This window comes from Serinus canaria, chromosome 8 (assembly GCF_022539315.1).
Source record: "Serinus canaria isolate serCan28SL12 chromosome 8, serCan2020, whole genome shotgun sequence".
NCBI lineage: Eukaryota > Metazoa > Chordata > Aves > Passeriformes > Fringillidae > Serinus > Serinus canaria.
In genome coordinates this window covers 1,519,222-1,546,669 of record NC_066322.1, presented here as the reverse complement: position 1 = coordinate 1,546,669, position 27,448 = coordinate 1,519,222, and the positions used below count along the sequence as shown (strand labels likewise).

The 27,448-nt window shown below is 44.0% G+C and overlaps 1 protein-coding gene across 2 annotated transcripts; it reads left to right on the top strand.

The window, feature by feature from the left end:
* The first annotated feature begins 391 nt into the window (after nucleotides 1-391).
* Nucleotides 392-27,396, top strand: LEPR (leptin receptor). 2 transcript variants are annotated; one of them, XM_050977324.1, is made up of 19 exons: nucleotides 395-446; nucleotides 2,485-2,778; nucleotides 3,777-3,894; nucleotides 8,158-8,363; nucleotides 10,918-11,053; nucleotides 11,318-11,324; nucleotides 11,987-12,134; nucleotides 14,091-14,387; nucleotides 16,123-16,237; nucleotides 18,356-18,555; nucleotides 20,092-20,243; nucleotides 20,466-20,625; nucleotides 20,707-20,789; nucleotides 21,387-21,603; nucleotides 22,350-22,532; nucleotides 23,052-23,147; nucleotides 23,517-23,619; nucleotides 24,193-24,268; nucleotides 25,326-27,396. In XM_050977324.1, the coding sequence occupies exons 1-19, from the start codon at nucleotides 407-409 to the stop codon at nucleotides 26,076-26,078; spliced, it is 3,384 nt and encodes a 1,127-aa protein (XP_050833281.1). In that variant the 5' UTR covers nucleotides 395-406; the 3' UTR covers nucleotides 26,079-27,396. The 2 variants fall into 2 exon arrangements, with proteins under 2 accessions (XP_050833280.1, XP_050833281.1); XM_050977323.1 differs by lacking the exon at nucleotides 11,318-11,324 and having other exon boundaries at nucleotides 392-446; nucleotides 10,918-11,063; nucleotides 11,990-12,134.
* The last annotated feature ends 52 nt before the right edge of the window (nucleotides 27,397-27,448 follow it).

Genomic DNA, 27,448 nt, shown 5'->3' with positions numbered 1-27,448 from the left:
TTTGATTTTAGAATTTATGTAACTGTTGGATGAAAATACAAAAGAACCAAGTGCCTGAAATGAAGGAACAACAATGAAATGTTGCTATAAGGTTTAGTGAAGGCTTCACTGTTGGAATGGGTGAGCGCTGCTGTGTCTGCTGCACTTGGAAAATTCTGATTTTTTCTTCCTTTCTGGCCTGTTTTTCCTTTCCTGGTGTAGAGAGAAGTGTCTCTCCCCATCCCAGAGTGTTGGAATTAGATGATTTTTAAGTTCCTTTCCAAACTATTGTGGTTTTCTATGATTCTGCTTGCAAAGGTTGGAGCACCAAACGAACTGGAATACACCAAAATGAAATAATAGACTGACAATTATAAGCCCTTCATTAATTTTCTGTGTGTTTTTCAGGTCAGCTCTACAAAACAAGATGTGTTGGCAAATTATCCCAACCATGTTTGTGCTGATGGGTAAGTCACTAATAATATCCCAAAACCCAGTTTGGGATGACTTTTCAGATCAGGAAACATTAAAAAAACATGTTGAGTCAGGACACATCCAAATAAACGCTCTGGACAGATTTGATGAGGTAAAAGCTTGTGGGGAGTTTGTTTTGGTGCCCAGAAGTGCAAGGAGAGCTCCTCTGCTCCTGGAGGATGCTGCCATTCCTGCTCCCAGGGGCACCACAGGGCTGCCAGGGGGTGCTCAGCTCCCTCCAAATGCTGCATTAATAAACTGGGAAATGCCTCTGACAATACTGGCATCTGCTCTGCAAGGACAGCTGGTATTTGCCTTCCTTTTTAATTTTTTTAAATTAAAATAAGGACTATTTAAAGGGTTTTGATGGTGGTGCTTAGGAAGAAAGCAGACCCTGTAATCCAGTGGAGTTATTTGGAAAATTTGGGTCATCTTTACAAAATATGAATCAAACAGATGAATAAATCCTTAGATTGAGGTACCTTTTATATACATAAACATCATTTTATCTTGCTCTCGATGTACTATTATCCACTCAGTATCAAATATTGCATTGCTGAAATTCTTTTAAGTACCTTCTGTGATCTGAATTTGTTGAGAAGCTTTAACTGGATGCTCCAGGGAGATTTCCTGGCATTTCAGGGCAGTTTGTCACCATTTGATGGCCCTGCTGCTCTGGGGACAGAACTGTAAGTCAGGCCTTCCTCTGGGTCATTTTAACCTCATTTTTGCAGTTTCTGAAGAAAGGGGCTGAACCCATTTTTGACTTTATAAGATTTAATTAATCCCTTGAGATGATCTGTGATACACGAGGGCGAGGTTCCTTAGAAGAAGAGATGAGCTGGGGACAGTGCTGCTTCTCTGTGCTGCTCTGTGTCACATTTTTGTCCTTTTTTAATCATGGATGATGGCCTGAGAGTTTGTTTGCTCCACTCCTCCTGCTGGAGGCCTAATGAAGCTGGGATTCACAGAGGCACAAACTCTGTTTAGTGGGAGAGGAGGGGAGAGCAGGGCCCTGCAGGAGTCTGGCAGCACAAAATCTGTGTGCAGGGAAAGCAAAACCCTCAGCAGAACAGCACTCTGCATCTTCTGGCTTTAACAGCTTTTTTTAGAGCTCTCATTTCGTGTTTTGGTATTACTTAACTCAAGTTCTGTGCTAGAGAATTGTGAACCTCTATTAATCAAACAGTGCCAGAGATATTCTGGTATTTCTTATTTTGGCTGTGGCAAGGCATAGAGCATCAATTAATTTCTATTTAATGAACTGCTTAAAAATCCTGCCCTTCCTGAGCAGAATGCAAAGTGCACCCATGTCCCTGTGCCTTGCTGCAAGCAGAGCTTTAATCTTTAAATTCAGAGTGTTTTACAGTGTTTTCCCTGCTCATCCTTCTCTCAACCATTGTGAGCACCATTCAAACTATGACTTCAACAAATGTGCTCAGAGTGGTTCTACTTTAAGACTTATGGGGAAAAAAAATTATCATTTTCCTGCCTCTCACTTCCCAGATAATGGCCTGGGGTTGTGCAGTTGCACCCCCAGTCATATTGTCCTTTTTTATTTCAGAGTTACAGTGGGACTGTGTTTCATATTTACAACAGGATTATATTTTTATGGAAATGGAGCTGGAGGGGGATCTGTTCCAGCCCTGCATGGGGAGATGAGACTCACACCCAGTTTAGGATCCACTGCAGTTTTGGTTAATAAAAGCCAATTTATCCCAACAAAATGCTTCTCCTGCAATCTTGGCCTTGACTTTTTCAAGAGATTGAGAAAACCAAAGTTTAGGTGCAGTGAGGGTGGGTAAAATCTGGAATCTGTCACCTGTGACGCCATTCAGAGAGGATTTTTTAGTAATTTTGTCTTTACCTAGAAGGGATATTTTTATTAATTTTGTCTTTACCTTAGGGAACAACCCCCAGACACAACCTGATTTTTTCCTACTTCTGCATCACATCAACCACTCCCTTTTACTTGTCCAAAAATATGAACTTTTCCTTTTATTTCCAATGCTTTCCCCTTTATATTTGCAGACTTCCTTCAGGTGGCAGCTGCCCATTGCATGGTCCATCCAGTTCCTGCCAGGAATTTCACTCTGCCCTGTGTGCTGCTGAATGAGACCTTTTGGAGCCCTTTCTCAGCTGGGAGCTGGTCTGGTTTGAGGAGAGAACTTGGAGCACCCAAAATCAAGCATTTAATGAATGAAGAAAATTTTCTGTGTTGCCTTTGGAGTTCCAGCAACATTGACTGTTCTTTGTACAGAGCAAGCATGCAGGCAAGGAAGTTTATTCCTTCAGAAATAAGTCTCTCTGCTCCTCAGAAAATAGGTGGGTTTAGCACTCAAGGGCATAAGGAGTTAATTATTCCAAAAATATTTAGGGTTTTTTGTTGTTTGGGAGGTGAGGGGTGGGTTGGATTAATGGGGATTCACTTTATCCTGGGCAGGCAACACAGTGTGGCAGAATCCTTCCTCAGGGTGGCAAAATCCTTCCTCAGGGTGGCAAAATCCTTCCTCACTGTGGCAAAATCCTTCCACAGAGAAGCAAAATCCTTCCTCAGGGTGGTAAAATTCTTCCTCAGAGGGTTAAAATCCTTCCTCAGAATGTGGTGGAAGATGGAGGAATTGTACAGCACGGTTTCAAAAGGGAAAAAATAAGTTGGCTGTCTTTCTAGGGGAATTGTGAATAAAATATAGAGCACTGCATAAGAGGACATAAACCCAGATCTTCAAAGGAGTTTAGACTCTGTGAGGAATGTTTTAAATATTTTTGGTGGATGTGGGCTTCAAACTCCATCAGCAGGCAGGGGAGATGGAGAGCAAATGGCATCATTTCTACATGAATGATGAGGCTTTAAATAATAAATGTGCAGTAAATGTCTGTACATGGATTAGGATTTTTTTCCCAAGGATTTTTTTCACCTCCTGTCTCTGAGGAACACGGAGCAGGCATCCTGCTGCCAGGAATCTCCTTGACCTCAGTGGGTAGAATTTCATTCCACAAATCCTCAGCTGGGGCTGTGCCACTTCCCACGACACAGCAACCACCCTCAGCTTCATTTTTCTTCACCCTGCAGCCTTGTCCCTAAATCCAGGTAAAAAATATTCCTTCTTTAATCATGACAGTGCAGAACCACGTGGACTATGAGCCTTGGAAGTGTTCAAGGTGCCCAACTCAGATTATTCATAAATATTTTCCCATTTGTGGCCCAGCCTCACTTTCAGGAATGTCTGTTCCTTGTCCTCTCTTTGGGAGTGACTTCCATCCAGGTATTTGATTTTGTTTTAGTGCAGTTCAGAAATGTGTGATCCCTTTCTTTTGTCCAGACTGGAGCTGGAACATGGAATGTTGGATTAGAGGCAGGCTGGACCTGTTGGTTTGTAACCTGCAGCTTTTGAAGCTGGACCTGAGAGCTGACCTGAGGGTGAATCTTTTATACTCTGGGTAAGTACAGGATTTACTGTTAAATCCCTCTGGAAAACTGAAAGCATTTCCTAAAACATCAACATTCCTCCTTCCAGCATGGTGGGAGCTTTAGCTCTGCAGATTTTACTTTGTCCTGTCTAAAAGTAATCCTGGATAAGATGGAAAGTTTGTGGTTATTTGAATGAAAAATGGTTGGAATGGAGAGTCCCCCTTCTCTGTCCTTCCATGTTTCTTAAAATATTTTAATGAAATCAGCATTGACTTCTGAAGGTATCTTTGTTGTTAGAATTTCTTAATTTTAAAGTTTTGGTTCTACTTTTTATTTGGTTTTGACCTTAATATTGTCTCTCTTGAAGTAACTGTGGTACTTTACATGTGATCCAGTGGCAAATGCTGCTCTCATCTCATTGTCACTGTGGTGAATATTCCCTGGAATGCTGAGAGATGGAATCCTCCTGCCTGTGGGATGGGCAGGTCTGGTACACATTGGTTACAAAAAGATCTGTTAGATACCATGAAACCACCCTGCTTTTTCTGGATTATTGGTAGGTTTGAAGAGACACACAGAGACTTCATTTCCTGATGAAACAGGATAAACTGAAATAGTTGAATTAGCTGAATTTGTGGAGGACTTCCTGAGCAGCCAGATCTCATTTGGCACAGATCATCCCTGTAGTCAGAGCAGAAACCAAATGTATTATTTAGGAATAAATATGGTTGTTCAGCTGACACAATATTTTAATCCCATTTTGGTGAGCTGGGTTCCCATTTCCAGTGCTCCTCATGACTGTGACTCCTGAAATGCCATTCCATGGGTGTTTGTGGGGGAAGCAGCTCTGCCTTTGCTCTGCTCCATCCAGGCTCAGCTGCACAGGAACAGCTTTGCCAGTGATCCCAGTGCAGAAATCTCTGTATGGAATTTTTTGGGATGCCACCAGACTGGAGCCCCAGCTGGGCTGAAGAGGTTCCTTGTGGTAGGAGGGGAATTCAGTGAGTTCCATGTTAGCAGAGCAGGCCCTGTGGACTCAACAGGGTCTCTATTTGATTCCTCTTTGCTGCAAAGATGAGAAGCAAAGCAAAACCTTGGAGAACTCATTTCCCCCCCCACATTCCACATTAATATTTCCCTTTTAGGTGCCTGTGTTCTGGGGGAGCAGCAAGCACAAGTATTTCAGCCTTTGGGAAGGTGACAGCTTTCCCTGTTGGCTCTCTGATACCTTAGCATTTTATTCCTGAGCCAGAATACCTTGAAAACATTCCCAGTTTTAAAAATATGCATTCCTGGCATGTGTTTCTCCCTGGGAGTCTGGAGATCCAGCCAGGATTCTCACATACAAGGCAGTGCACAAAAATAATGATACAGGAGAATCTACAACAGAAAAGCTTGGGTCTTTCATAGCTTTTTTAAATTTTTTTTTTCTTCCCAGCATTAGAGAAGTCTCCTCTTATTTACCACATCCACAGTTTTCCTGCTTGGAAATAGCAGGAATGGGAATGTTCTGTTCTGCCCACGGCAGTGCCCTGTGGGAGGCTCAAGTGAGGGAGAGGATGGGGCATTAAAAAGGTCATTCCAAAAGAATAGAAAAGAAGAGAAAAGGTTATTCCAAAGCTTCATTAAACTAATGGGTTAATTGTCTACCAAACATCATTGCAGCTGTCTGATCCCAGGAATGCTGTAAAGCCCAGGGTTAATTCCATGAGCTGGAATCTTTAGCCTCAGGGACCCCCTGGGTTTTATTTTGAGCACTGATTATCATTTGCCCTTTGAGCTCATGAGGCTGCATTCATATTTGGACTTTTGTGAAGTTCCTGGGAGGCTCTCCTCCAGTTCTGGGCCTGAATTCCCATGTTTTTTAAGGATAAATCATGCAGTCAGTTGTGCATTGAGCCTCTCCAGCCAGAGAAAATCAACCTCTCAGTAGAGATTGATGAGCTCAGCAGCCCTCAGATCTGCTGCAATTTAGTGGGACAGTTTCTTCAAATAAGGATTTTTCTAGATCTACCATTGATCAAAAACTTTGGGAAATATTGATGGAAAAAATCCTGGAAGCCCCAGACAGCTTTGCTCCATCCTTTCCCAGTAAAGGCAGTGCTTGGAAAGGATGTGGGAGCAATGTGACAGCAGAGTTACAGTGGTGACCCTATTTCACAACCCCTGGTTGGGATGGACCTTTCCTGAAAGTTCAGGTGATTTGCCCTAAAAGGAGTTTTACTTTTTCTTTTCAATTGCAAGAACAGGATTGAAATTCAGCCAGGACATTTTGCAGCATCTAATTGAAAGTCTCCAAGTTCCCCACGGGGCACAGATTGATTTAGCAAGAGAGGCATCACCTTCTGAAGGGGGTTGAATATAAATATAAAACATTTAGGACTTCCTACATGTTTTTGCTGAGGTTTTCCAAGGTGTTGGCTACAAGAACTCTCTGTGACAGGATTTGACACTTTTCTCCCTTTACACTGCTTTTTTTTTTTTTTTTTGGTGCAAACAAGTCCATTTGGATGGTTAAAACTTGAAATAATTATTAGGAATGTTGAGGAGCTGGTGTGGTGGTAGCCACTTTCCAGATAGATCAGATCAAAGACATGGTTTGAAGAAAAAAATATGTTTTCATGGATTGACTGTGGCTTCTGGAGACCAATAAAATCTGTGAGCAACAGGAGAAGGCAGAGAAGCCTCAAAGAAAATTCTGCAAAGTTTTTGAAAGGAAATTCAGGAGAAAGCAGCGGAGCCACATCTAGAAAAACCAAATTATTCCAAGTAATTTCAGAGCTCTATGTCTGCCAGATACCATCAGCAGAATTCCTGTGTCCTAAAGTCTGCAAGTCCTGGTGAGAATTATTGTAGGAATGTCAGGACTGACTGTCTGCAGCACTAATAAATGTAAACCATACCTTGACATGGACCTGCCTGGGGCTGTTCCTGCAGAGCACAGGAGCTGGGAGGGCAGGGCTGCCCAAATTCCATGGTTTTCCAGCCTCAGAGTATCCCAAGATGCAGAAAGATCAGTGAGGGATGGGGGCAGTGGGGCTGGGATGATCCAGGAGTGGTTCCCTGCAGCCCCAGCCTGAGCTCTTCCCATCCTCCATAACTCCCCTCAGTTTTTTGAGCTTTTCCTCTCTAAGCAGGGCAGGATGTGGAGATGGAATTGGTGAATCATGGCCAGTTCCCTGTGCTCTGCTCTCAGATAAATGGAGCAGATAACAAATGGACTAAACCCAAAAAAGAAAGCAGCAGATCTCGTCCTTCCCTCTCCTCCACAGCAGAGATCTCTGCCCTGCCTGAATCCAAGTGTTCCAGTGACTCATGCCAGCTAGAAAACCATTGGAAAAATGTACTGAAAGGCTCTCATTCCATGAATTTCCATTTCTTTCTCTGAATTAGTAAAACAAAACCCTTACTGGACAGAAATAATTCCAAAATCACTTCAGAACAATTCCAAACTGGAGCTTTTTAAATTTTTTTTTTTTTTGGGTAAGGATGAAACGTGAAAAGCAGGAAAGAATCTGAGGTGATTGAGCTGTCAGGGTTTGTCTTGGCTTTGCTGCTGGGAGAAATTTGGCCTCAAATTATTTGCACTGTTAAATTCCCAATCTTGGGGAGAATTTAGTCACTGGATACCTGCAGAATTCCATAAATGTGGAGTTCTGGAAGAGCCTGCAGAGTGGAGATGAGAATGAAGAATCCTTTGGGAACTGCTGGCTTTGAAGATTCAGATGGGATATGGGGAAGGAATTGTTCCCTGGGAGGGTGGGGAGCCCCTGGAATGGATTTCTCAGAGAAGCTGTGGCTGCCCTGGATCCCTGGGAATGTCCAAGGATGGGTTTGGAGGACCCTGGGATAGTGGAAAAGGTCCCTGTCCGTGCCAGGGGGTGGGATGGGATTTAAGGTCCCTCCCAACCCAAACCATTCCATGATTATAACATTCCCTGTAATGCTCAATTGTAGCAGGAGCTGGAGGGAGCATTAAATTGTTTTGGCAATATTTTAGTGCCCCACAAATGGGAATTAGAAATTCATCTCTTTAGGGATGGCAGGGAGCTGCCATGGAAAGGTGAAACAGCACCCTGGGCCTAAAAAAGATCTGGGAATTCTCTAATGGAATTGTGTTCATTACTTGAAGACCATTGAAAAAGGGAGAAGCAGCAAAGGTAAAGTGATTGGTTACAATTTTTTAAAAATTATTTAATCTAGTTTTTTGATCAATAAGCCATATCTAGATGGCCACACTATTGAGATAAAGAAAATTGTTTTGTTTCCTGGTTTGTTTTTCCCCCCTGCAGGTCAGAGCTGTCCCTGGGGGCTGCATCCACGAGCTCTCTGCAGGGCACTGTGAGGGTGGCTCCCTGTGCCTGCAGGGACCAGGCCAGCTGCCAGTGCCTGGTGGCCACCCCGAGCCTCAACCACACCTACCTGCTGTGGCTGGAGATGGTGGCAGGTGGCACAGCCCTGGGGTCACCACTGATGGCCCTGCAGCCCACGGACATTGGTGAGCATGGCTGAACCCTGGCCATGGAACACTGAGCTGGGATTGCAGCTGAGAGGGTGAAAACAAAGTGTTTGAATTGAGGGCTTAAATGAACCAAGGGTTAGGTTAGAAGTGTAGTTAGCAAAGGTCACTCAGTGGGATTAGAGCTTAACCAGGGAATTCATTGATAGCAGGTGGGATAACTGAAACAAGGTTGGGAATGACAGGTGATGGATGAAGTATTGAAAGAGTGCAGCAGCCATAAATACAACTGAGAATGGGAGGAGGTTTGGACTGGGACCAGCATGGCTAAGGAGCCCTGCCAGCCTGACATGGGGGAGGAGTTTCCCATGAGGAAGAGGTCTTACTTCCTCTTCAAAGGAAGAGTCAGAACTTACTGTTCTGAAATGGGTCAGAGCCCAAACCTTCCTTCCTGACCCATCTCAGAGCCCACCCACCCAATTAAAGAGGACAATTGCACAGTCCATTAGCTGGACACCCAGCCAATTAAAACACAAAGTGAGAGGGTTAATGATTATGTAATAGGTGTCCTGGAAACCATCCTGGAAACCATCTGAATATGGAAAACCTTGCTGGATAAATAGAGAGTAGGAGTTGGTGACTTTTTACACGTCCTTGGAGGTTACTCCCCAGGTGTCCAGTGCTGTAATAAATACACTCTCTTTTCAGCACTGTAATAAATGTACCCTCTTTTCAACTTTAATTAGTTAAAGAGTCATCTGTCCGTGCTTCACAACAGCAGCAGGATGGCTCTGCTGGGAAAGGGGCACAGACAGGGCAGGAAAAGCTCTCTAATCCCTGTCTGGGCTCCAGTGCAAACCACACTGAGCACAGCCCAAGCACTCAAAAATTGGTTATTTCTCATGTTTTCCCTTCCAATCAGAACCTCTCTGTGCACAAGATTGGCCCAGTGGTGGAGCTTGTTGCTGAGGGCTTCAATTAAATTTAAAAAGCTGTTCCCAAAGTTGCTTAGCAAGAAATCCCACCCATTTTCCCAAGCAGCTCTCTGATCCTGATGTTTCCTTCCTGACCCATGCAACCCCAAGCTGGAAAACATTCCTGTGAGTTTGATCAAGCTCAAACTCTCCTGACATGATGAATTTAGTGTGTGTTGCTATCCAACGTGCCCAGTTATTGCAGATTTGGGCAGATTTCATAAAGGCAGGAGCTGTCAGCTGCATGGGAAAAAAATTAAAGTTTTATGAACATCTTATTAACTTAAAAACTTAGGAATTTTATGAACTTTCTTCTAACTGATGTGCTCTGCAGACAGAACCAGTTAAAATCTCTGGGTGGGCTTGTTTGGAAGATGAGAGGTGGCATTTTTCATCCTGCTGGTTTGAAATGATGCTGCAGGAAAAAATTAAAAATTCAGGCTGGAGTCTGCCAGTATTTAAAAATGACACAATGAGTTAGCTCTGCTTAGTGAAGCATGTTTTTAAAATGCACAATATTAATATATGTTCTGCCAAGATTTAGCTCAATTAAAACTATTTTGAATGTAAAACTCTTGAGTGCTTGTGCCACATGGATTTTATTTGCTGATAGTGGAGCAGGTGGCATCCCAACCATCATTATCTGTGGGATCTGATTCAGGGAAATTTGATGGCAAAGCCACTGACTTTTATTTGCTTCCTCCCAAATCACTCCCTGCTGGCCTTGCTGAAGTTAATTGCTTTGAGATGGTCTAGAAGTAGAAATTAAATAAAATCTGACTTGGTGTGGTAGATTTATACTGACAATAATAAGAGAATATTGAGATAAATAACTAAATAAAATCTTAGTGTGGTGGATTTATATTGAAAATAGAGATTTTTGATATAAGTGAGTGACATACCAGTAATGCAGTTAAATGGGACCCTCGGAGAGCTGGACCCCAGAGCAGATGGGATTTGAAGGGGACATTTGCCCACAGCCCCAGATTTTTGGGAATGTTTTCCCTTCAGCTTCTGCAGGGTTTTACTCTTCCATGGGCAAAACTTGGCTGTGGATGAGGACAGGGCCAGCCAAGGTCTCGGTACCAGGGAGAAGCTGGGCCTTGGCTCCTTGGCATTGTCCAAGGAATGGAATCCTGGGAATTTCCCATCCAGAGCTCCCTTCATCCCCATGGGAATATCCAAACTCTCCATTTTCACTCTCCTGGACACCTCCTTTCCCAGCCATCATCCCTGTGGAAGGATGGGAATATTTAGGAGATCCCTGTGTGCACTAGAAGGAGCAAATTGATTTTCTCAGCATTCCCATCCCTCTCCTGCTCATTCCCTCTTCCAGCAAGGCCGGTAAGCCAGGGCTTGGCTACTGGGAAAAGTTGTGACCTGAGGGAAGAAATTCCTGCAGGTGTAAGGGAAATGCGAGGTCAGACAGCATTTCTTGATGCCTGCAACAGCACCAGGGTGACTTTTCCAGGGATATTACACAACACCGACATGCAGTAGAGCAGCTCTTGAAAACTGAGTTTAAGAGAACAGAGTGTAAGGCCTGAATTGTGAGAACCCAGTAAAACCCAGCAGCCCTGGGTGAGGCTGGGGCTAATTTGGGATGAATTTGTGTGCAGTGAAGCCTGAGGCCCCCGTGAAGCTGCACCTGGAGCTGGCTGAGAAGGGCCAGGTGAAGCTCTGCTGGTCCAGCCCTGCCCCCCTGCCCTTCCCTCTGCAGCACCAAGTGAGGATCTCTGCTCCTCCAGGACACGGGTACAGCCAGGTGAGGCAGCTCCCTGCTGGGGCATTCCCAAATCCCGGCATTCCCACTGCTCCCCTGGGCCTTGGACTGGGGGTGGGGCTGTTCTGGTGGAGCTGGGCTTAGCTGGCTGCTTTTCCCTGGAAAAGCTGGGCTTAGCTGGCTGCTTTTCCCTGGAAAAGCTGGGTTTAGCTGGCTGCAGTTTCCTGGAAAAGCTGGGCTTAGCTGGCTGCAGTTTCCTGGAAAAGCTGGGCTTAGCTGGCTGCTTTTCCCTGGAGAAGCTGGGTTTAGCTGGCTGCAGTTTCCTGGAGAATCTGGGCTTAGCTGGCTGCATTTCCCTGGAAAAGCTGGGCTTAGCTGGCTGCAGTTTCCTGCAGAAGCTGGATTTGACATCTGTCCCCACTGAGAGAAGCCCCATCTCCTGCTGGCTCTCACAAACAAACTCCCATTTTTCTCCTTGGGTGAAATCCTGGATTCTGTGAAGTCTAAGCCCATTTTCTTTCAGCATTCTATACATTCTGTAACTCATCTATGTTTAATATTTATAAGTTTTATTATAAATAGGTGTTTTTTTTCTTCCTGCCATGCAAGTGGCTCTGGAATAACAAGCAGCTGTTAATTAGCAACCCATAATGAAACAAGTCCTTTTCCACAGAGTTATACAATTTCCAGCAGTCTCACATGGACAGTAGATTTAAAGAAGAAATATTTTAAACCCAGCTTGCTACCTTCAAACATAGAAAATCCTCGTGTAGAGTCTGAGGATGTTATCTCCTGTCTCTTAAGGAACAAATTGATTTGCTCAGCACTCCCATCCTTCTTAAAAACTGCTTTGAAAGAGAAGGCATGAAAGGGAATTCAGGGAATTCTGACTCCATACAATTTATTTATGTCCTTCTGTGTTTTCCTGTTTCATTTTACAACCATAATGGATTTGGACAATGCAGCAGATGCTTCAGGTTGCCCTGGAAAGCTCCATGGCCCTGGACAATGCCCTGCTGGACTCTGCATGCTCAGTGCAAGTGAGGAGCAGGAATCTCCGTGGTCCAGGCTTCTGGAGTGACTGGAGCACACCCTACAACCTCACTTTGGGAGGTAGGACACCTGCAGGACTTGGGGATAAAGCTGATTTTCCAGCTGGTTTTGTGGGTTTTGTGTTGGAAGTTGAGTTGGGCTGAGAAATCCTGTGGGAGCTTTTCCTGCCTGAGGCTCAGCTCCCTGGCTGTGCCAGGCTGGCACCAGGAATTCTGGAGAGCACACCTGTGGGGCTGGCACTCCCTCAGCAGCACCTGCCCACACCACAAAGAGCTCTTTTCCTCAGAGCTTTTCCATTTCCAGTTCCAGCTGGCAGCCCTGAACCTCCCCTCAGTTCAAGGTTTTTCTCCTGATGCTTTCTCTCACTTCTGATTTTGCTTTTGTAGCTGAACTGAAGGCCCAGAGCAAAATCAAAAGTGCTTTTTATACAGTCCAGCCTGGTTTGTAATGCTCAGCCCTGTGCAAAACTGACTTTCTGATTATTTTGTTGTATTTTTCCATGCTCTGCTCAGAATTCCCTGGGGATATTTTGGTCTGTGCTGCCACAGGAATTCTCTGAACTCTTTATGTAGGCACCTGCACTAAAGAAAGAACTAAACCTTGGAAAAAGAGCTTTTTTCCTAATGAAACCTGAAACACAGGTCCTAAAGCTGCTTTACTGCCTGCAAAAGGGAAATTTGGGGGAAATCCTAAGAATCTCTGCCTGGTTCCTCAGTGGGGGAAGCAAACCTGACATTTGAAGGATTTAATGCTGGTTTTGGGGTGTTCTTTGCAAACAGCTCCATTCCAGCTCCACCTGTACCTTCCCTGAATCCCTGGCTGATGGGGGCTGAGTTTAAACTTCTTTAAATCCTTGGGAAATTCACTGTGTTTGAGCCTGCATTGGAGCACTGCTACAAATTGCTGTTAATTGCAGTGTAAAACCAGTTTGGGGGACTTGAGTCTCCTGCTGCCTTCAGGAGGAGGAGGAGGAACAGCAGCTCCTGGAAAGATGGATTCATTTTCTTTGGTTTCCCTTGTGCTACTTGCACTGCACCCTCCGGGGACTTTCTGCTCGTTTCTTTCAGATTTGCCTGGGGATATTACAGATTATTTAAATCAGAGTTTAGAAACTTTAGGTGTGGAGGGAGACAGACCAAGGCCCATTTCTGTTCCTGTTCTTAGTGATTAAGAAGTAGGAAAGTTAGAAATACAACTAGATCATGATGATGATAAAACTTTTTTTTTTTCAGTTGAACAAATGCTTTAATGTTATTTTGGTTCCATTTTCAATTTCAATGGATTTCCCTCCCCCTTCTTCCTTTTGTGTAACCCAGGGATATTAAAGATTCTTTTAATCAGAATTTAGAAACATTAGGTGTGGAGGGAGGCAGTCCAAGGCTCATTTCTGCATCTTTAGCAATCACAACAATTAAAAAATTATTATTGTTATTATATTATTATTAGAAGTCTATAATTAACATAATATTATTTCAATGTTATTATAGTTAATAATATAATAGTATTATATATTATACTATATAATATAATATAATATAATATAATATAATATAATATAATATAATATAATATAATATAATATAATATAATAATATGATAATATAATTATATACTATAATAAGTCTTATTATTATATAACATATTATTATATAATAATGTGTGGTATATTACTATCACATTATATATATTACACATTATATATAATGTAGTAATGTCTAATATAATAATATATAATAATACATAATACATAATATAATAGATAATATAATACAAAAGATAGTATATTGTTATATTGCATTGTATGTAATTTTATATTATATACACTATTAATATAATACATTATTATTATAGACAGGATTACTATTATTATTATTATTATTATTATTATTATTATTATTATTATTATTATTATTATTATTATTATTATATTATTATTATTATATTGACAAACGCTTTTAGGTTTTGTGTTTCAGTTCCAGCCCTCACTGGAATTCCCCCTCTCCCCGTTTCCTGCAGCTCAGGTGCTGTACTTCCCTGCCAGGACCCTGGCCCGCGCTGGCTCCAGCCTTTCCTTGCTGTGCACGGTGCGGAACCGCTCGCAGCCCGTGGCGGCCCGGGAGCTGGTGTGGTGGCTGAACCTGGCAGAGCCGCTCCCGGCCAGCCAGACCTCCGTGCTGAGCAGCCGCGTCAGCCGAGTGACCCTGTCCGACCTGAGAGCCACCCAGCCCCGGGGCAGCTTCCTCTACAGCGCCCTGTACTGCTGCCACCAGAGCCGCCAGTGCCACCACACCTACGCTGAGCTCTATGTCGTGGGTGAGGCTCCAGGGCATTCGCCACTCTGCTCTTGGGCCATTGTCATAGCGAGGGTGGAATATTTCCGTTTAAAATCCTTTATTGCCCTTGGGGTTTTTTGCTTTGGTCGGTTTCTTTTTGGTTTGTTTGTTGTGGTGTTTGTGAGGGTCCCCAGGACGAGGTGAGAGATGAGGCTCTGACTCCATGTTCTCAGAAGGCTGATTTACTATTCTATTCTATTCTATTCTATTCTATTCTAGTCTATTCTATTCTAGTCTATTCTATTCTATTCTATTCTATTCTATTCTATTCTAGTCTATTCTATTCTATTCTATTCTATTCTATTCTATTCTATTCGATTCTATTCTATTCTATTCTATTCTATTCTATTCTATTCTATTCATCCTATCCCCATCCCATCCCAAACTATACTAAAGAAAGAGAAGGGTGCAGACAGAAGGCTTAACAAGAAATGGAAATAAAACCCCGTGACTGACTCCTCAGAGTCCAGCACAGCTGATGGTGATTGGTCATTAAGTAAAAACAATTCTCATGTTTGGCTAAACAATCTCCAGAGCAGCAAACGCAGGAGAAGCTGAGGCTTCTCATCTTCCCAGGAGAAGAAATCCTGGCAAAGGGATTTTTCAGAAAATATCACAGTGACAGTTTGTTTTTTGGGGTTTTTTTTGTTTTTGTTTGGTTTGTTTTGTGGTTTTGGTTTTTTTTTGTTTGTTTGTTTGTTTCTGGGTTTTTTTTTGAGTTTTTTGCTGGGGTTTTTTTTTTGGGTTTTTTAATTTTATGAGGTGGTGTTTTGTTTCATTTTGTGTTGGAATTTGAAATGTAGGGAATTCTCAGAACTTTGGGTTTATAAGTTAAAGCTCAGAATTAAACATAAGATTTGATCTGAGGCTTTGGAAAAAGCTTCTAAACTAAAGTGTTAGAAGGAAGATTGTGGATTTATAGTTTGAAGTAAAGACATGTTAAATAAAGTAGAGTTTAGAGTTTAAGATATAGAAAAATCAAAGTAATTATGAAGGTAAAAAGGTTAAAGCTTAGAATTAAACACAAGATTTGTTTTGAGACTGGAAAAAGCTTCTATACTTAAGTGATAGAAGTGAAGATGTGGATTTATAGTTTAAAGGCCTGTTAAATAAAGGAAAGTTTAGAGTTTAAGATACAGAAAAAATAAAAGTAGTTAGAAAGGTAAAAAGGTTAAAGCTTAGAATTAAACACAAGTTTTGATTCGAGGCTTTGGATAAAGCTTCTAAACTTAAGTGTTAGAAGTGAGGATGTGGATTTATAGTTTAAAGACATGCTAAGTAAAGGAAAGTTTAGAGTTTTAGAGTTCAAGATATAGAAAAAAATAAAAGTAGTTATAAAAGTAAACAAGCCATTTGGAGTGCAGTACTGTAAGTTTGTGTGTTAGAACATGATTGGTTAAGAAAGCTTACAGTGTAGCATGAGTCTGTAAGACAGAATATTTAAAGATTGAGTCAAAAACATAAATACTTTTATTGGTAGTGTTTTATTAGTCAGTAACTCCTTAAGAATTTTGTGACTTTTTAAACTATGCTGTGAAGATGTCAGCTGGACTCACTTTGCTTACTTATGTAGAAGATAAAAAAAAAAAACCACATCATAAAAAACAATTCAAAAGTCCCATCTCAAATTACTTCCAAAATTCCTCACACTCTTGTTTTGGTTTTGTAGCAACCATTGTGTCTTATTAATTAAGCTTTTCCTGTCTTTGAATTAGACATGGATTTTAATATCTCCTGTGAGACTGATGGATACCTGACTAAAATGACTTGCAGGTGGTCTGCAAACCCAACCACCTTGCTCCTGGGCACTCTGCAGTTAAGATATCACAGGTATGGATGGAGTTTAATTCTCTTTTTAATTCTCTTTTCTCTTTGGAAAGCATTGCTCAAAATATGTTAGTGTCAAAGAATTCTGGAGAAATGTAATTATACAATTAACAGGTTCTTTATTCTGGGTGCAGGAAGGGAACCAGAGATAGCTGAGTATGGAACAGATCTTATTGATAGGGGTTTTCAGCCTTTTTCAACCTGTTTGGGAGCCAGTTCTCTTCAAGAAGATTTCTTGGATCAGTTAGAAAATAATTCCAGTTGCTCCTACCTACAAGTTGTAAGGAAATAAGGGAAAAGCCCATTCCCAGTGGGAATGTCTGGCCTGGGGGAGCTGTAGAATCCCTGTCCTTGGAGCCTCTCAGATCCTGACAGCTCCATCTGATCTGAATTTAACTCTGCTCTGAGTCTGAGATGGGACTCCTGAGGTCTCCATCCAGTCTTTGATTCTTCTGTAATCCTGTATCTTTTTTTTTTTTATTTCCCTATGTACACACAGGTAAAAATAGAGGATGAAACAAACTCATTCCAAGGTGGGAAAAAGTCTTGCTTGAGGAACCAAACCTTAGCTGGTGGAGGGAATGTTGCTTTGGGAAGGCAGCAGCTGAGACTGCAGCAATTCCCAGAATCCCAGGCTGGTTTGGGTTGGGAGGACCTCAAAGCTCATCCCATTCCATCCCTGATGTGTTCAGCTTGAGGGTTTTCTAGAACCACTCAGACAGACAGACAGCTCTTCCTGAGGCAAAAAAATCCATAATTTTACTGCTCTGCTGGGCTGGAGATGCAGGAATTTTGGCAAAGAGCTTCCATCAGCCCCACCTAATCCTTTGGAAAGGCAGCCTGTCTTCTCTGGTGGAGTTCTGAGTGATCCTGGTGCCCAGGTGAATATTTCCCAGGGTTTGTGGACAGAAGGAATAACTGGAATGCTGGAAAGTTCAAGTGGAGGCTTTTGGGCCAGGATTAATGCCTGGCTGAGTGCTGAGGTAGCTTTTGTTTACTCTGCCTTGACAAATGTGGATCTAATGAGTGCACTGCTGGGCAGGGAGCTGGGAATAAACCCCATGCTGCTCATTGTGGCTTTTATTCCCACTTCCTCACTGTTCAGGTTTAGCTAAAAATGTCATTTTCTAGTAGAGGTGATAATGTGGAGATTTGTTCATGTTCCTGCAAGATCAAACAGTGACATTACCACTGCCTGCAAATCCTTCCCAGATGCTGCTGCTCCTTCTTTTTGTTCTGGTTTTTGTGGTTATTTGTTCAGAGCAAGGCCTGAAAGAGGAAAATGCAATAAAATTCCTGCTGCTGTTCCCTTTAGGAGCTGGAGTGCAGCACTGCTGTGCTGTGTGTGATGCTCTGCCTGTGGGGTTTTGTTTTGCTTGGGTTGTTCCCACATCTTCCTCTGCAGGCAGTGCTGCCAGGAGAAACAGCTCCAGAGGGAGCATCCTGTGGGAGCAGGGAATGCTGCAATCCCAACCTCCACAGCACCAGGCACTGCTGGAATCCTGGGGACACAGACAGGGAACTTCAACCCAGTGTAACTCTGAGTAACTCACACCCCCTTCAGCCCCTCTCCTCACAAGTCTGAGGAGAAAGCTGAAAAATTCCCACTCCTAGAATTTATCCAGTTCCATTTTGTCCAGAGTCCAGGGCCCCTCTCTTCTCTTGCCAGGTGTGATGACTGGACATGGGGTTTTTAATCCAGAGTTGATGTTTTGGTGGGATTTGCATCTCCTGGAGACCTCAGTGAGTCTCTGTGGCAGCTTCCCCCTGGCTGCCAGTTGGGATTTTGGAAGTCATTCCTGACTGGAGTCAGTTCTTGGCAGATTTGCCTTGCTGTGCTCATTGCCAATCCCTCAAATCCCACAATTGATGAGGATTTGGAGCTGCCTTCTCTTGTTGTACCTGCTGCTTTTATTGTTTGTCCTGCTTTTTCCGGAGCCAAAGCTTTGAGGAGTGACACTGAAATGGTTTTTATCCCTTCAGAGCAGACTCAGCTTCAAGATCCAAATAATCCTCAAAATCCCAGGAGTTTGCAGTGCCTCCATTCCTTTTAATTCCCTCCAGATTTACACTTGCAACGGATCAACTGAACGTGGTTTGGTTTTTTTCCCCTCTTTTAAGGAGCCAAATTTATTGCTCTGACTTTCCAAGCCCATCTCCAAACTCAGAGGTGAAAGAATGCCTTTTGCAGAGCAACCATTCCTACGAGTGCACGTTCCAGCCCATTTTCCTGTTATCTGGATATACCCTGTGGATAGAATTCACACACTTCCTGGGAACCCTGCACTCCTCCCCAACCTGTGTCATCCCAGCAGACGTGGGTAGGTCAAGATCCATCAATCTCTCTTCCCTTGTGCCCCTGGATTTTAAATGGTGTAGGCAAAGAATTTTTTCCACAGGTTTTCAATACAAACATGAGAGTTTTGATATGAACTTAAAGAAAAAATGGTTGAAATGTTATTTCCATACAGGATTTTAAAATGAAACATCCACTTCTGCCTGTAATTCCCTGTACAGAAAATGCAAGTGTAATATTGCAAAATGAAGCTCATTTTTAAGGTTTTGATGATTTGGTTTTTCAGGTTGATTTGTCTTCACTTAATTCATTTATACTCCAGTATTATAATACACAGTAAAAAATACACAGTTATTATTATCATCATCATCATCATCATCATCACAGTGTATTATTTACACAGTTATAAATCCATCTAAAATCATGGGGACTGTCCCTGCTCTTCCATGCTCCTGCAACATTTTGTGCCACACAGAGCACTGAAATTTGGATAAAAACAAGAGGCAGGAGCAGTGTTTGGGTGTTTTAAAAACTCCAAAATGTGCAAATCACCTCTTCTTATCTGCTCAGTGACAGAGAATTCACTGGGTGTTTTTTGGAAATAAATGTGAACATGAGTGAGAGCAAACAAGGCAGCTGGACCCCAGAGGTGCTACATGAAATAAATTCCTGTTATATAATTATGAAATTATTTAGAGTTATATAGTTATGAAAGAAATTTGAGTTATAGAATTATAAAATGCATTTGTTATGTGGTGACAATGGATGGAATGATTTATCCTGGATGCAGGGTGCTCTGTATTGTAGTGAAGCAAAACAAACCCGTTCCAGCACTATCCAAACTGAAGGAAATTATTTATTTTTAGTTGTTGTTTTCTCCTCATTCACATCTGATTATCCAAAGTAAGTTTATTTCAATTTGGCTTGATAAACAAACAAAGGTTTTGGGAGATTCCTGTTCTGGAGCAGCTGGATTTGGGGGGAATTTCCAATTAATAAAATAAAAACATTTCCATCAGTCACTGCACAATGTCTGTCCCGAGCCTTTACAGGAGCTGCTGCTTTCTGCAGGGGTGACCCCTTTGAAATAATGGAATCATGGAATTGCTGAGCTTGGAAAAGCCCCTGGAGAGCATGGAGTCCAACCATTCCCTGGTGCCAAGGCCACACTGCCCCTGTCCCCAGGTGCCACTTGCACAGGGCTTTGAAATCCCTGCAGGAATGGGGACCCAGCAATGCCCTGGGCAGCTGTTCCCATGGAAAAACTTTCCCAAATATCCAACCTAAACCTCAACATTTCTTGCCAGGCTCTGTCTTTTGTCCTTTATCCCAGGGCAGGTGGCGAGTGCCAGCACAAAAGAATCTCTTGTGCTTTAAATGCAAATGAAATACCTGGAAACATTCCCGTGGATTCTGTGTTCCCAGTCCTGCTTTCCCTGGAATAGCAGAGGCCTTGTGTTACCCACCACCCTCAGGACCAGGAGAAGCCATCCATGGTTTGGTTTAGTGGGAAGTGCCAGTGCAGACATTGCAGTCATTTTTTAACTTTTCCATTTCCCAGTGAAGCCTCTGCCCCCTTCCAGCGTGGGAGCAGAAGTGACCGGGAGCGCGCGGCTGCTGAACGTCACCTGGAGCCAGCCTGTCTTTGCCACAGGGCTGCTGGCATTCCAGATCCGCTGGAAGGCACGCAGCAGGGAGGAGCTTCCATGGCAGGTATGTCTGCTCCAGCTGGCCTGGAGCAGGGGTCAGGGCACTGCTGGAGTGTGGAGCTGGGTTTTATGGAATTTATCCCTGGGGAAAATCCCAAAATGCTGAAGCAGTTGCAGTGTCCACAGAGGAATATTCCTCACGGGATTCATTTTCAGGAATTTTGACTCCGAGAGCTGCACAAACATCCCTTTGTCCTCACTGTGACTTTTTTGCCCTCTCTCCCAGCTCCATGAGGTCCCAAACCCAGGAGGGAGCTGGGCTGTGATCCGAGTGGAGCAGCTTTGTGTGGAGTACGCGGTGCAGGTGCGCTGCAGGGAGCTGGAAGGATCCGGCTACTGGAGCGACTGGAGCAGAGCAGCCCAAACCCTTGTCCAGGACATCAGAGGTCTGTGCTTCAGGGACATCCTCAGGGCTGCCACTTGCCACACTCAGCTGTGACTGTCCCTCCCAAATTGTTGTTTTGCAGCTCCCGTGCAAGGCCCGGAATTTTGGAGGATCGTTTCTGAGGATCCAGCTGGGAAGCAGAGGAATGTTACACTCCTGTGGAAGGTGGGAGCAGCTGCATTTGGGGCTTTCCCTGTGATCCCAAAACCAGGTGGGATTGCCAGGAGGGGAGTCTGACAGGCACACGAGGCTTGTGGGAATTGGGATTTGCCTTTTCCTGTGCTCCTGAGAATTGCTTGGCTCAGCCTAAAGGCAAGAGGTGAATCCTGGTGGGAATTCTGGGGTAAAATGGGAGATGGTTTTGCCTTCTTTGCCTTAAAATGTTAGTGCAGGACAGGAAAGAGTTCCTCAGTGCCCGTTCCTGTTTGCTCGTGTGCTGCTCTGAGGTTTGGATCCTGAAAAATGTGTAAACCAGGGAATTACTGTGGGAATCTGAAAGTTTGGCTCTCCTTGTCCTTCACTTCCCTTTGCTGGGAAGAGAGGGAATGAGATTCAGCTCTCAGAGAGGGAAATGAGGCCTTTAAAAGGACTCCAGTCCTTGGCTGAAAAACAGGAGCCAGGACCATTCTGAGTCCTGTTTTATTATTATTTATATTTTATTATTGGGTCTTGTTTCCTTAAAACTGGAGCTGCCCAAGCAATCTTTGCTCTGGGAATCAGGACAGAATTCAGGAATTCATGCCCATGAATTAATTGCTGCAGCCCCTGATGCAGAATGACTCCTTGTGCAACGTGAGCAGGTACATCATAAAGCACCAGACCCCAGGGAACCCCTCCTGGGAGGAGTTTGTGGATCATGGCACCAGCTGGACTTTCCCATGGATGGAGCCAACCCACACCGTCACCATCCTGGCCATGAATTCAGTTGGAATTTCTGCAATTAATTCCAATTTAACTCTATCCCAGCAAATGAGCACAGGTAAGAGCAGCAGTAAGGGGGATGTGGGAAATGCCAGGAATCCTGGTGATGTTCATGGGGAAAGCTTTCTTTGGGATAAAATTCCCTCTGTTGGAATAAGGAATGTTTTCTGAGGATACATTCAGCACCAACAGAGCTGTTGGAAAGCTGAGATTTCCTTCATGAAAATCCTGTGATTTTTAGGTTGGAAAAAAAGTTGTCACTGGGCTGTCTTCACTAATAAAATATAAAGTAATTAATCAAAGAAGAAGAAAATCCTGCTGGAGAGCTGATCTTTCATCTCCTTTGTTTTGGGAACACCCAACGTTCCTGCTGGGGAATGTTTTGTTGTCTCCAAAATGAAATGTGGTTACAGGGTACAGAGTCCTCAGACTTCCTGAGCAGCAATTCCTGCTCCACTTCCTGAGCAGAAATTCCTGGATTTGGCTGCACTCTGCTTAATTTATTCCCAAGAATTCAGGGAATAAATAACAATAAAAAATAAAAAGAAATAAATAAATTAAAAATAAATAAATAATTCCAGCTAAGGAATTGCAGGTGAGAATTGGGATATTTGATGTCTGTAAGAAACTTGATCTGTTTGTGGTTGGGACTGGTTTAGTGGAACCCAAAGTTTTGGTGGCTTGAAGAAAAAAATATCTCTGCTGATGTGGCTTTATTATACAAAAGACAATGAAAGGGATAAAGTGGTGACACTTCAGCAGTTTGTGGGATGTGGATCCCAGGTGCTTTCCCTGTTTCCCCAGTGGATGCTGTGCAATCCCTGAGTGCTTACCTGGTGAACAGCACCTGTGTGGTTGTGGTTTGGAGTCTCTCCCCACAAATCCCTGGCATAAAATCCTTTGTGATTGAGTGGAGGAACCTGAACCAAGAGGAGCAGATGAAATGGCTGCGAGTTCCTCCAAATCTCAGGAAATATTTCATTTATGGTGAGTGTGTGCTGGAAAATATAATTTATGCTGTTAATTGATGTGGAACAGAAAAATGTGGAATTTCTGAGCTCTGAGCTCTTTTTCTCCTTCTGTGTTTCTAATCACTTTTATTGACCAATAAACCAAATTTTGATGCTCATTAGAGGATTGCCTGTTGCATTAATAATCACTTTAAGCTCTGGAGTGAGTTCATTTTGTAGCAGAACAGTAAAATTAGTTCTGGAATACTGAACACACCAGCTAATTATTCAAATGAATTTCTGCATTTCCTTTGCATTTTGACTTTACTCCTGGAAATGATCCCAGGAGCTCCATAAGGTGTTCATTCCATGACAGAATAATGCTGGATTAATACCTTGAATATTGGGATTTTGAAGTAGGGATCTGTAAAAGATGGATCCATTATTGCCCTCTCTGGGCTGTTCTGAGCTCTGATCTGTGCCCAGAGCCTCTGTGGAGAGAATTGTTTAAAAACTGGATGGCAGTGGGTTCCAAAGGCTGTTTTCCCCTTTGCAGATCACTTTATCCTGGTTGAGAAGTACCAGTTCAGCCTCTACCCTGTCTTTGCTGGAGGAGTTGGCAAAGCCAGAGCCACGGATCAGTTTGCCCAAGGTGACTGACAGGGGCTTTCCCCCTGTTTTTTATGAAGTAAAAGTGATCTAGAAATGTAAAATCTCTGTCTTATCTGAAAAAAAAAGTGGTAATAAAGTCACTGTAATGTACCTACGAACAGTGCCCAGCTTTAATTTGAAAACCCTCTGTGAGCTGAGCTGAGTGAGGGATTAAACTCCTATTTCACTAATTCCTTTTTGTCTGTTTATTCCCAAGGGAAAGGTTTGTCCATGTGCAATAAAACTGTTGCTCAAGGTTATTTCCCCATCTAAGCTGTTGTTTCTACTGTTTGTTATTTCCCTGTTGCCAACTATTTGCTCCCAGACAAATCACTTTGCTGCATTAATAGCTGAACTCCTTTATTTCCAGGGGGATTTGAAACTGGGAATACTGGCAGCCTCCACGTGGTTCTGCCCATTGTTTTCTCCACCTCAGTTCTGCTGCTGGGAGCGTTGCTGGTTTCACACCAAAGGTACCTTGCTGCTGTCACCCAAAATCCAGCTGCTGCAGCTGCACTGCTGCCACTCTGCTGAACTGGGGTCACAGAATCCCAGACTGGTTTGGCCTGGGAGGGGCCTTAAATCCATCCAGGGCCACCCCAGGGACACCTCCCACTGTCCCAGGCTGCTCCAGCCTGGCCTTGGGCACTGCCAGGGATCCAGGGGCAGCCACAGCTGCTCTGGGAATTCTATTCCAGAGCCTCCTCACCCTCCCAGCCAGGAATTCCTTCCCAATATCCACCTAAATCTTCCCACTTTCAGCTTCCAGCCATTCCCTGTGTCCTGTCCCTCCTGGCCTTGTCCCCTCTCCTGGAGCCCTTCAGGCCCTGTGGCCTGTGGTCATTCAGCACAGAGTGCACCCTTTATATTTTCCCAAACTGCCACCTGGAATGTCCCTTCTTTATGGTTTGGGTTCAATCTGGGCCATTTCTCATCTCTCCCATGGTTATTTCATGGCCATGGTGCTGTGGATAAATGAAATGGCAGAGATTCCTTCCCTGCAGAGTGGGAACTGCTCCAACTCCAGCATTTCCCTGACATTTCAGGATGAAGAAGCTGCTCTGGGAGGATGTTCCCAACCCCAAGAACTGCTCGTGGGCACAAGGAGTTAATTTCCAGCAGGTTTGTATTTCCCTGGGGCTGCTGCTGCCTCCACCCAGGGCTGTTCCAGCTCTGTCTCCAGTGGAAATCCAGCCCCGTTCACCCCTCTGGCTCCATCCAGAGGTTCCCATTCCCCAGGCCTCTGGATTATGCATTGGACATGATAAATTTCTGCTTTTAATGATAAACTGTTAAATAATAAACTGAGAAATACCAGTTTTTAATAGGTGACAGATGGTGGCCTTTGCCAAAGCAGCCCTGGCCTTGGCTGGGAGGGCTTTAATCTGTGTTTGCTCTGGTGTCCATGGAGAGGGGAAGGGACACAAACATCTTCTGTAGGGATCAACCACATGCATCAGGGAAAAAATGTTATTTTCATAGTTTAGAAGCTCCCTGTTCATTTTGGTGTGGGAAGGTGATGGATTTGTGTGGGAAAATCCCAAATTCAGGGCCCAGGTGTCACCAGCAGCGAGCCTGGACTGAGCAGAGCCCAGGAGTTTTACTCTTTGCTCTGATTTCCCATTGCTCTGTTATTTTGACATTTTCCTCGTTATTTTGGCAGCTTCCCTGCTGTAAAACATGGTTTGTTAATCCACAAAAAACCTGGGTTTATCTGTTTTGTTCTGAATTCATTAGGAAATACAAGGGAATCTTGCTTTGGAGCTCTCGTGCTGCTGTCAGTTCATCCTGGTGGATAATTTACATCTGCATTTATTAGAGTAGTAAATCCTGCATTTCTCCCAAATAGAGGAGTTTCACTCAGTTCAAGCATGCAGCTCCTACTCAGGTGGGAATGCTCCAAAAATCCCATGGAAAGGTTGAATTTGACCTGGATAATCCAATCCTAGCAGGGAAAGTTCCTTCAGCTGATGTATCAATGGTAAATCCGTTGAGGAAATTTTGTCACAGAGGATTTTGAACTATAAATTCTTAAAAAACAATGTGTGAACTCGATGTGGCAAAATTCCAGGCTCCTGGGAATGACCTTTGGTGTTGGATGCTGTGATCCATAAAACCTGGAGAGTGAAATAAAGCTGTTCCATAATAACTGAGCATTAAAATCCCTCTTTTCTTCCAGCCTGAGACTCTGGAGCATCTCTTTGCCAAGCACCCCGAGCCAATGTCATGTGAGCCGCTTCTGCTGGAGGCAGAGATGGTGCTGGAGGACATCAGCATCACCAGAACCTTAGGAAAAGAAGAGCCAGGGGATTTTTTAGGAACTGACTCCACATTTCCACCCCCCCAGGACTCGGAATGTGACTCTGCATGCTCCAGCAGCCCCTTCCAGAGCAGCAGCTTCTGCAGGAGCTGCCAGGACGGAGAAGCGGCGGCGCAGGGTGACCTCAGATACGCCACGGTGATCGGCAGCTGCGCCTCCAGGGGGCTGTGCTGGCACAAACCCGGCCCCAGGAGCTGCTTGGGCAGCTGCTGCCTAGGGCAGCACCCCATCGTTCTGGGTGCCTTCTGCAGTGCTGCTTGGGAGGTTGGCAGTGGGGCCCTGCTGGTGCTGCCTGGCTGCCAGCCCGGCAGGGCTCTGTCCCTGCTGTCCTCGGAGGGCTTCTCGGAGCCTTTGCACCAGCGCTGCCTCTGTTACCTCGGGGTCACAGCCCTGGACAAAGGACACACGGACCTGCTCCTGACAGACAGCTCCAGGGGCACGTGTCAGCCCCAGAGCCCAGATCTGCTCACGGAGGGGGAGGGTCTCCAGCACATCCCAGCCAGTGTCAAGGAGTTTCTCCAAAGCAGCCTCAAGCCTAAAGGCACCGTTCCCTATGTTCCACAGTTCCGGATGGCTGCAGCCAAAGGGCAGCAGGCCACGGAGAAAAAGTGACAGAGTCACCCCAAAATTCCATATTCCTGAAGTTTTTCCAGGTGTTGATGCATTCCCCTGTTTTCCCTCTCTTGCTTTTTCCAGCTTGTTCTGGTTTTAGGCTTCACCTGGAGCCCCCAAGGGTGAGAGAGCTGATCCGTGGCCTGGGATGTTTCTGAGGGAGAAAAGCTGGAATGGGCCATTTCCCTGGGATGATTTGTGACATTGATCAGCCTGGATGTGGTTGCAAGGAATGGATCAAGGAGTGAAAGGCTCAGGCTGCTGCAGGAAGAGGAGGAGAATCCAAATTCCTGTGTTTCCATTAATTGGATGAAATAATGCATTTAAAGTAAAGTATCCACATTTTATTGTTGAACACGAGATTCCAAATGGTGCAATTTTACACTGACATCTCTTCCCAAGCTCTTTCCTAAGATTCCATGGGATAAAAGACAGGAACTGGATCCAAGGACCCTGCATTTTTGATTTTGGGAGATCAACCTCTCTGTATGGCCTTGGAGGAGTCACTTTGCCTCTACAAGCCTGCCAGGAAGCCTCAGGTGGGAGTAAATCAGGTCTGCATCTTCTGGGAGAAGCAGGAAAACAAACCCACACCTATTTGCAAGCCAAAGCTATTTTTTTTTGTTTCATTTCAAAGTTCATAAATATTTTTCTACACCTGCCTTTTCAGAGAACTATTTTGAGGAGTGAAGGAGGATGAATTTATTGTGCATTCCAAAGAATATATTTCTGTCAAACTTCAGTGAGACAAAACCGAAGGGCAAAACTGAAATTAAAAACCAAAGCAATGATGAATTTAAGCTCAGCTTAACACAAACCCCACTGCTGGGTTTTATTAAGCTGCTGACCTGGCTCTTATGGGGCTCTTTGATGCTGGATGTGACACAGATCCAATGTATTTGGGTGGGGTGAGGAATTCAAACCTGTTTTGTGTTAGAAGCCAAGACTTGTCACTGTGGTTGGAGCTAAACCTGCAGGATCCTGTGGCATTCCAGGCTAAAGCTGTGATGGATGCTGGATTTAGGATTCACTTCCTGCAGTTGGGAAGGGACAGCAGAGCCCATTTCTCTGGAGAATGGAATGATCCTTTCATGGAAGTGTCCAGAAAAATTATTTGGTTGTGTTTGAAGATCATCTTTCTCCAGAAATAAAAAGCTGATGTTGATTTTGGCCTGCCCAGTCCTTTCCCAGTAATTCCATATGAACAGAGGGAGCTTAACCATGGGAATGATCAGCTGAGGGACCAGGGAAGGCTTTCCTGGGAACATGGAACATTCAGGAATTAGGAGATGTGCAGGAGGTCTCTCATCCATGGACACTGGCAGATTCTCAGGTTTCACCTCCTCTGGGAGCCCACCCTGTCCTCCCAC

Excerpts from the sequence above, each read along its gene's own strand:
- LEPR (XM_050977323.1), top strand. The coding sequence starts at position 407 with ATGTGTTGGCAAATTATCCCAACCATGTTTGTGCTGATGG. Across the intron at positions 14,388-16,122 it reads CGCTGAGCTCTATGTCGTGG|ACATGGATTTTAATATCTCC; the intron begins GTGAGGCTCCAG and ends TCTTTGAATTAG. Across the intron at positions 20,790-21,386 it reads ATGTTACACTCCTGTGGAAG|CCCCTGATGCAGAATGACTC; the intron begins GTGGGAGCAGCT and ends TAATTGCTGCAG.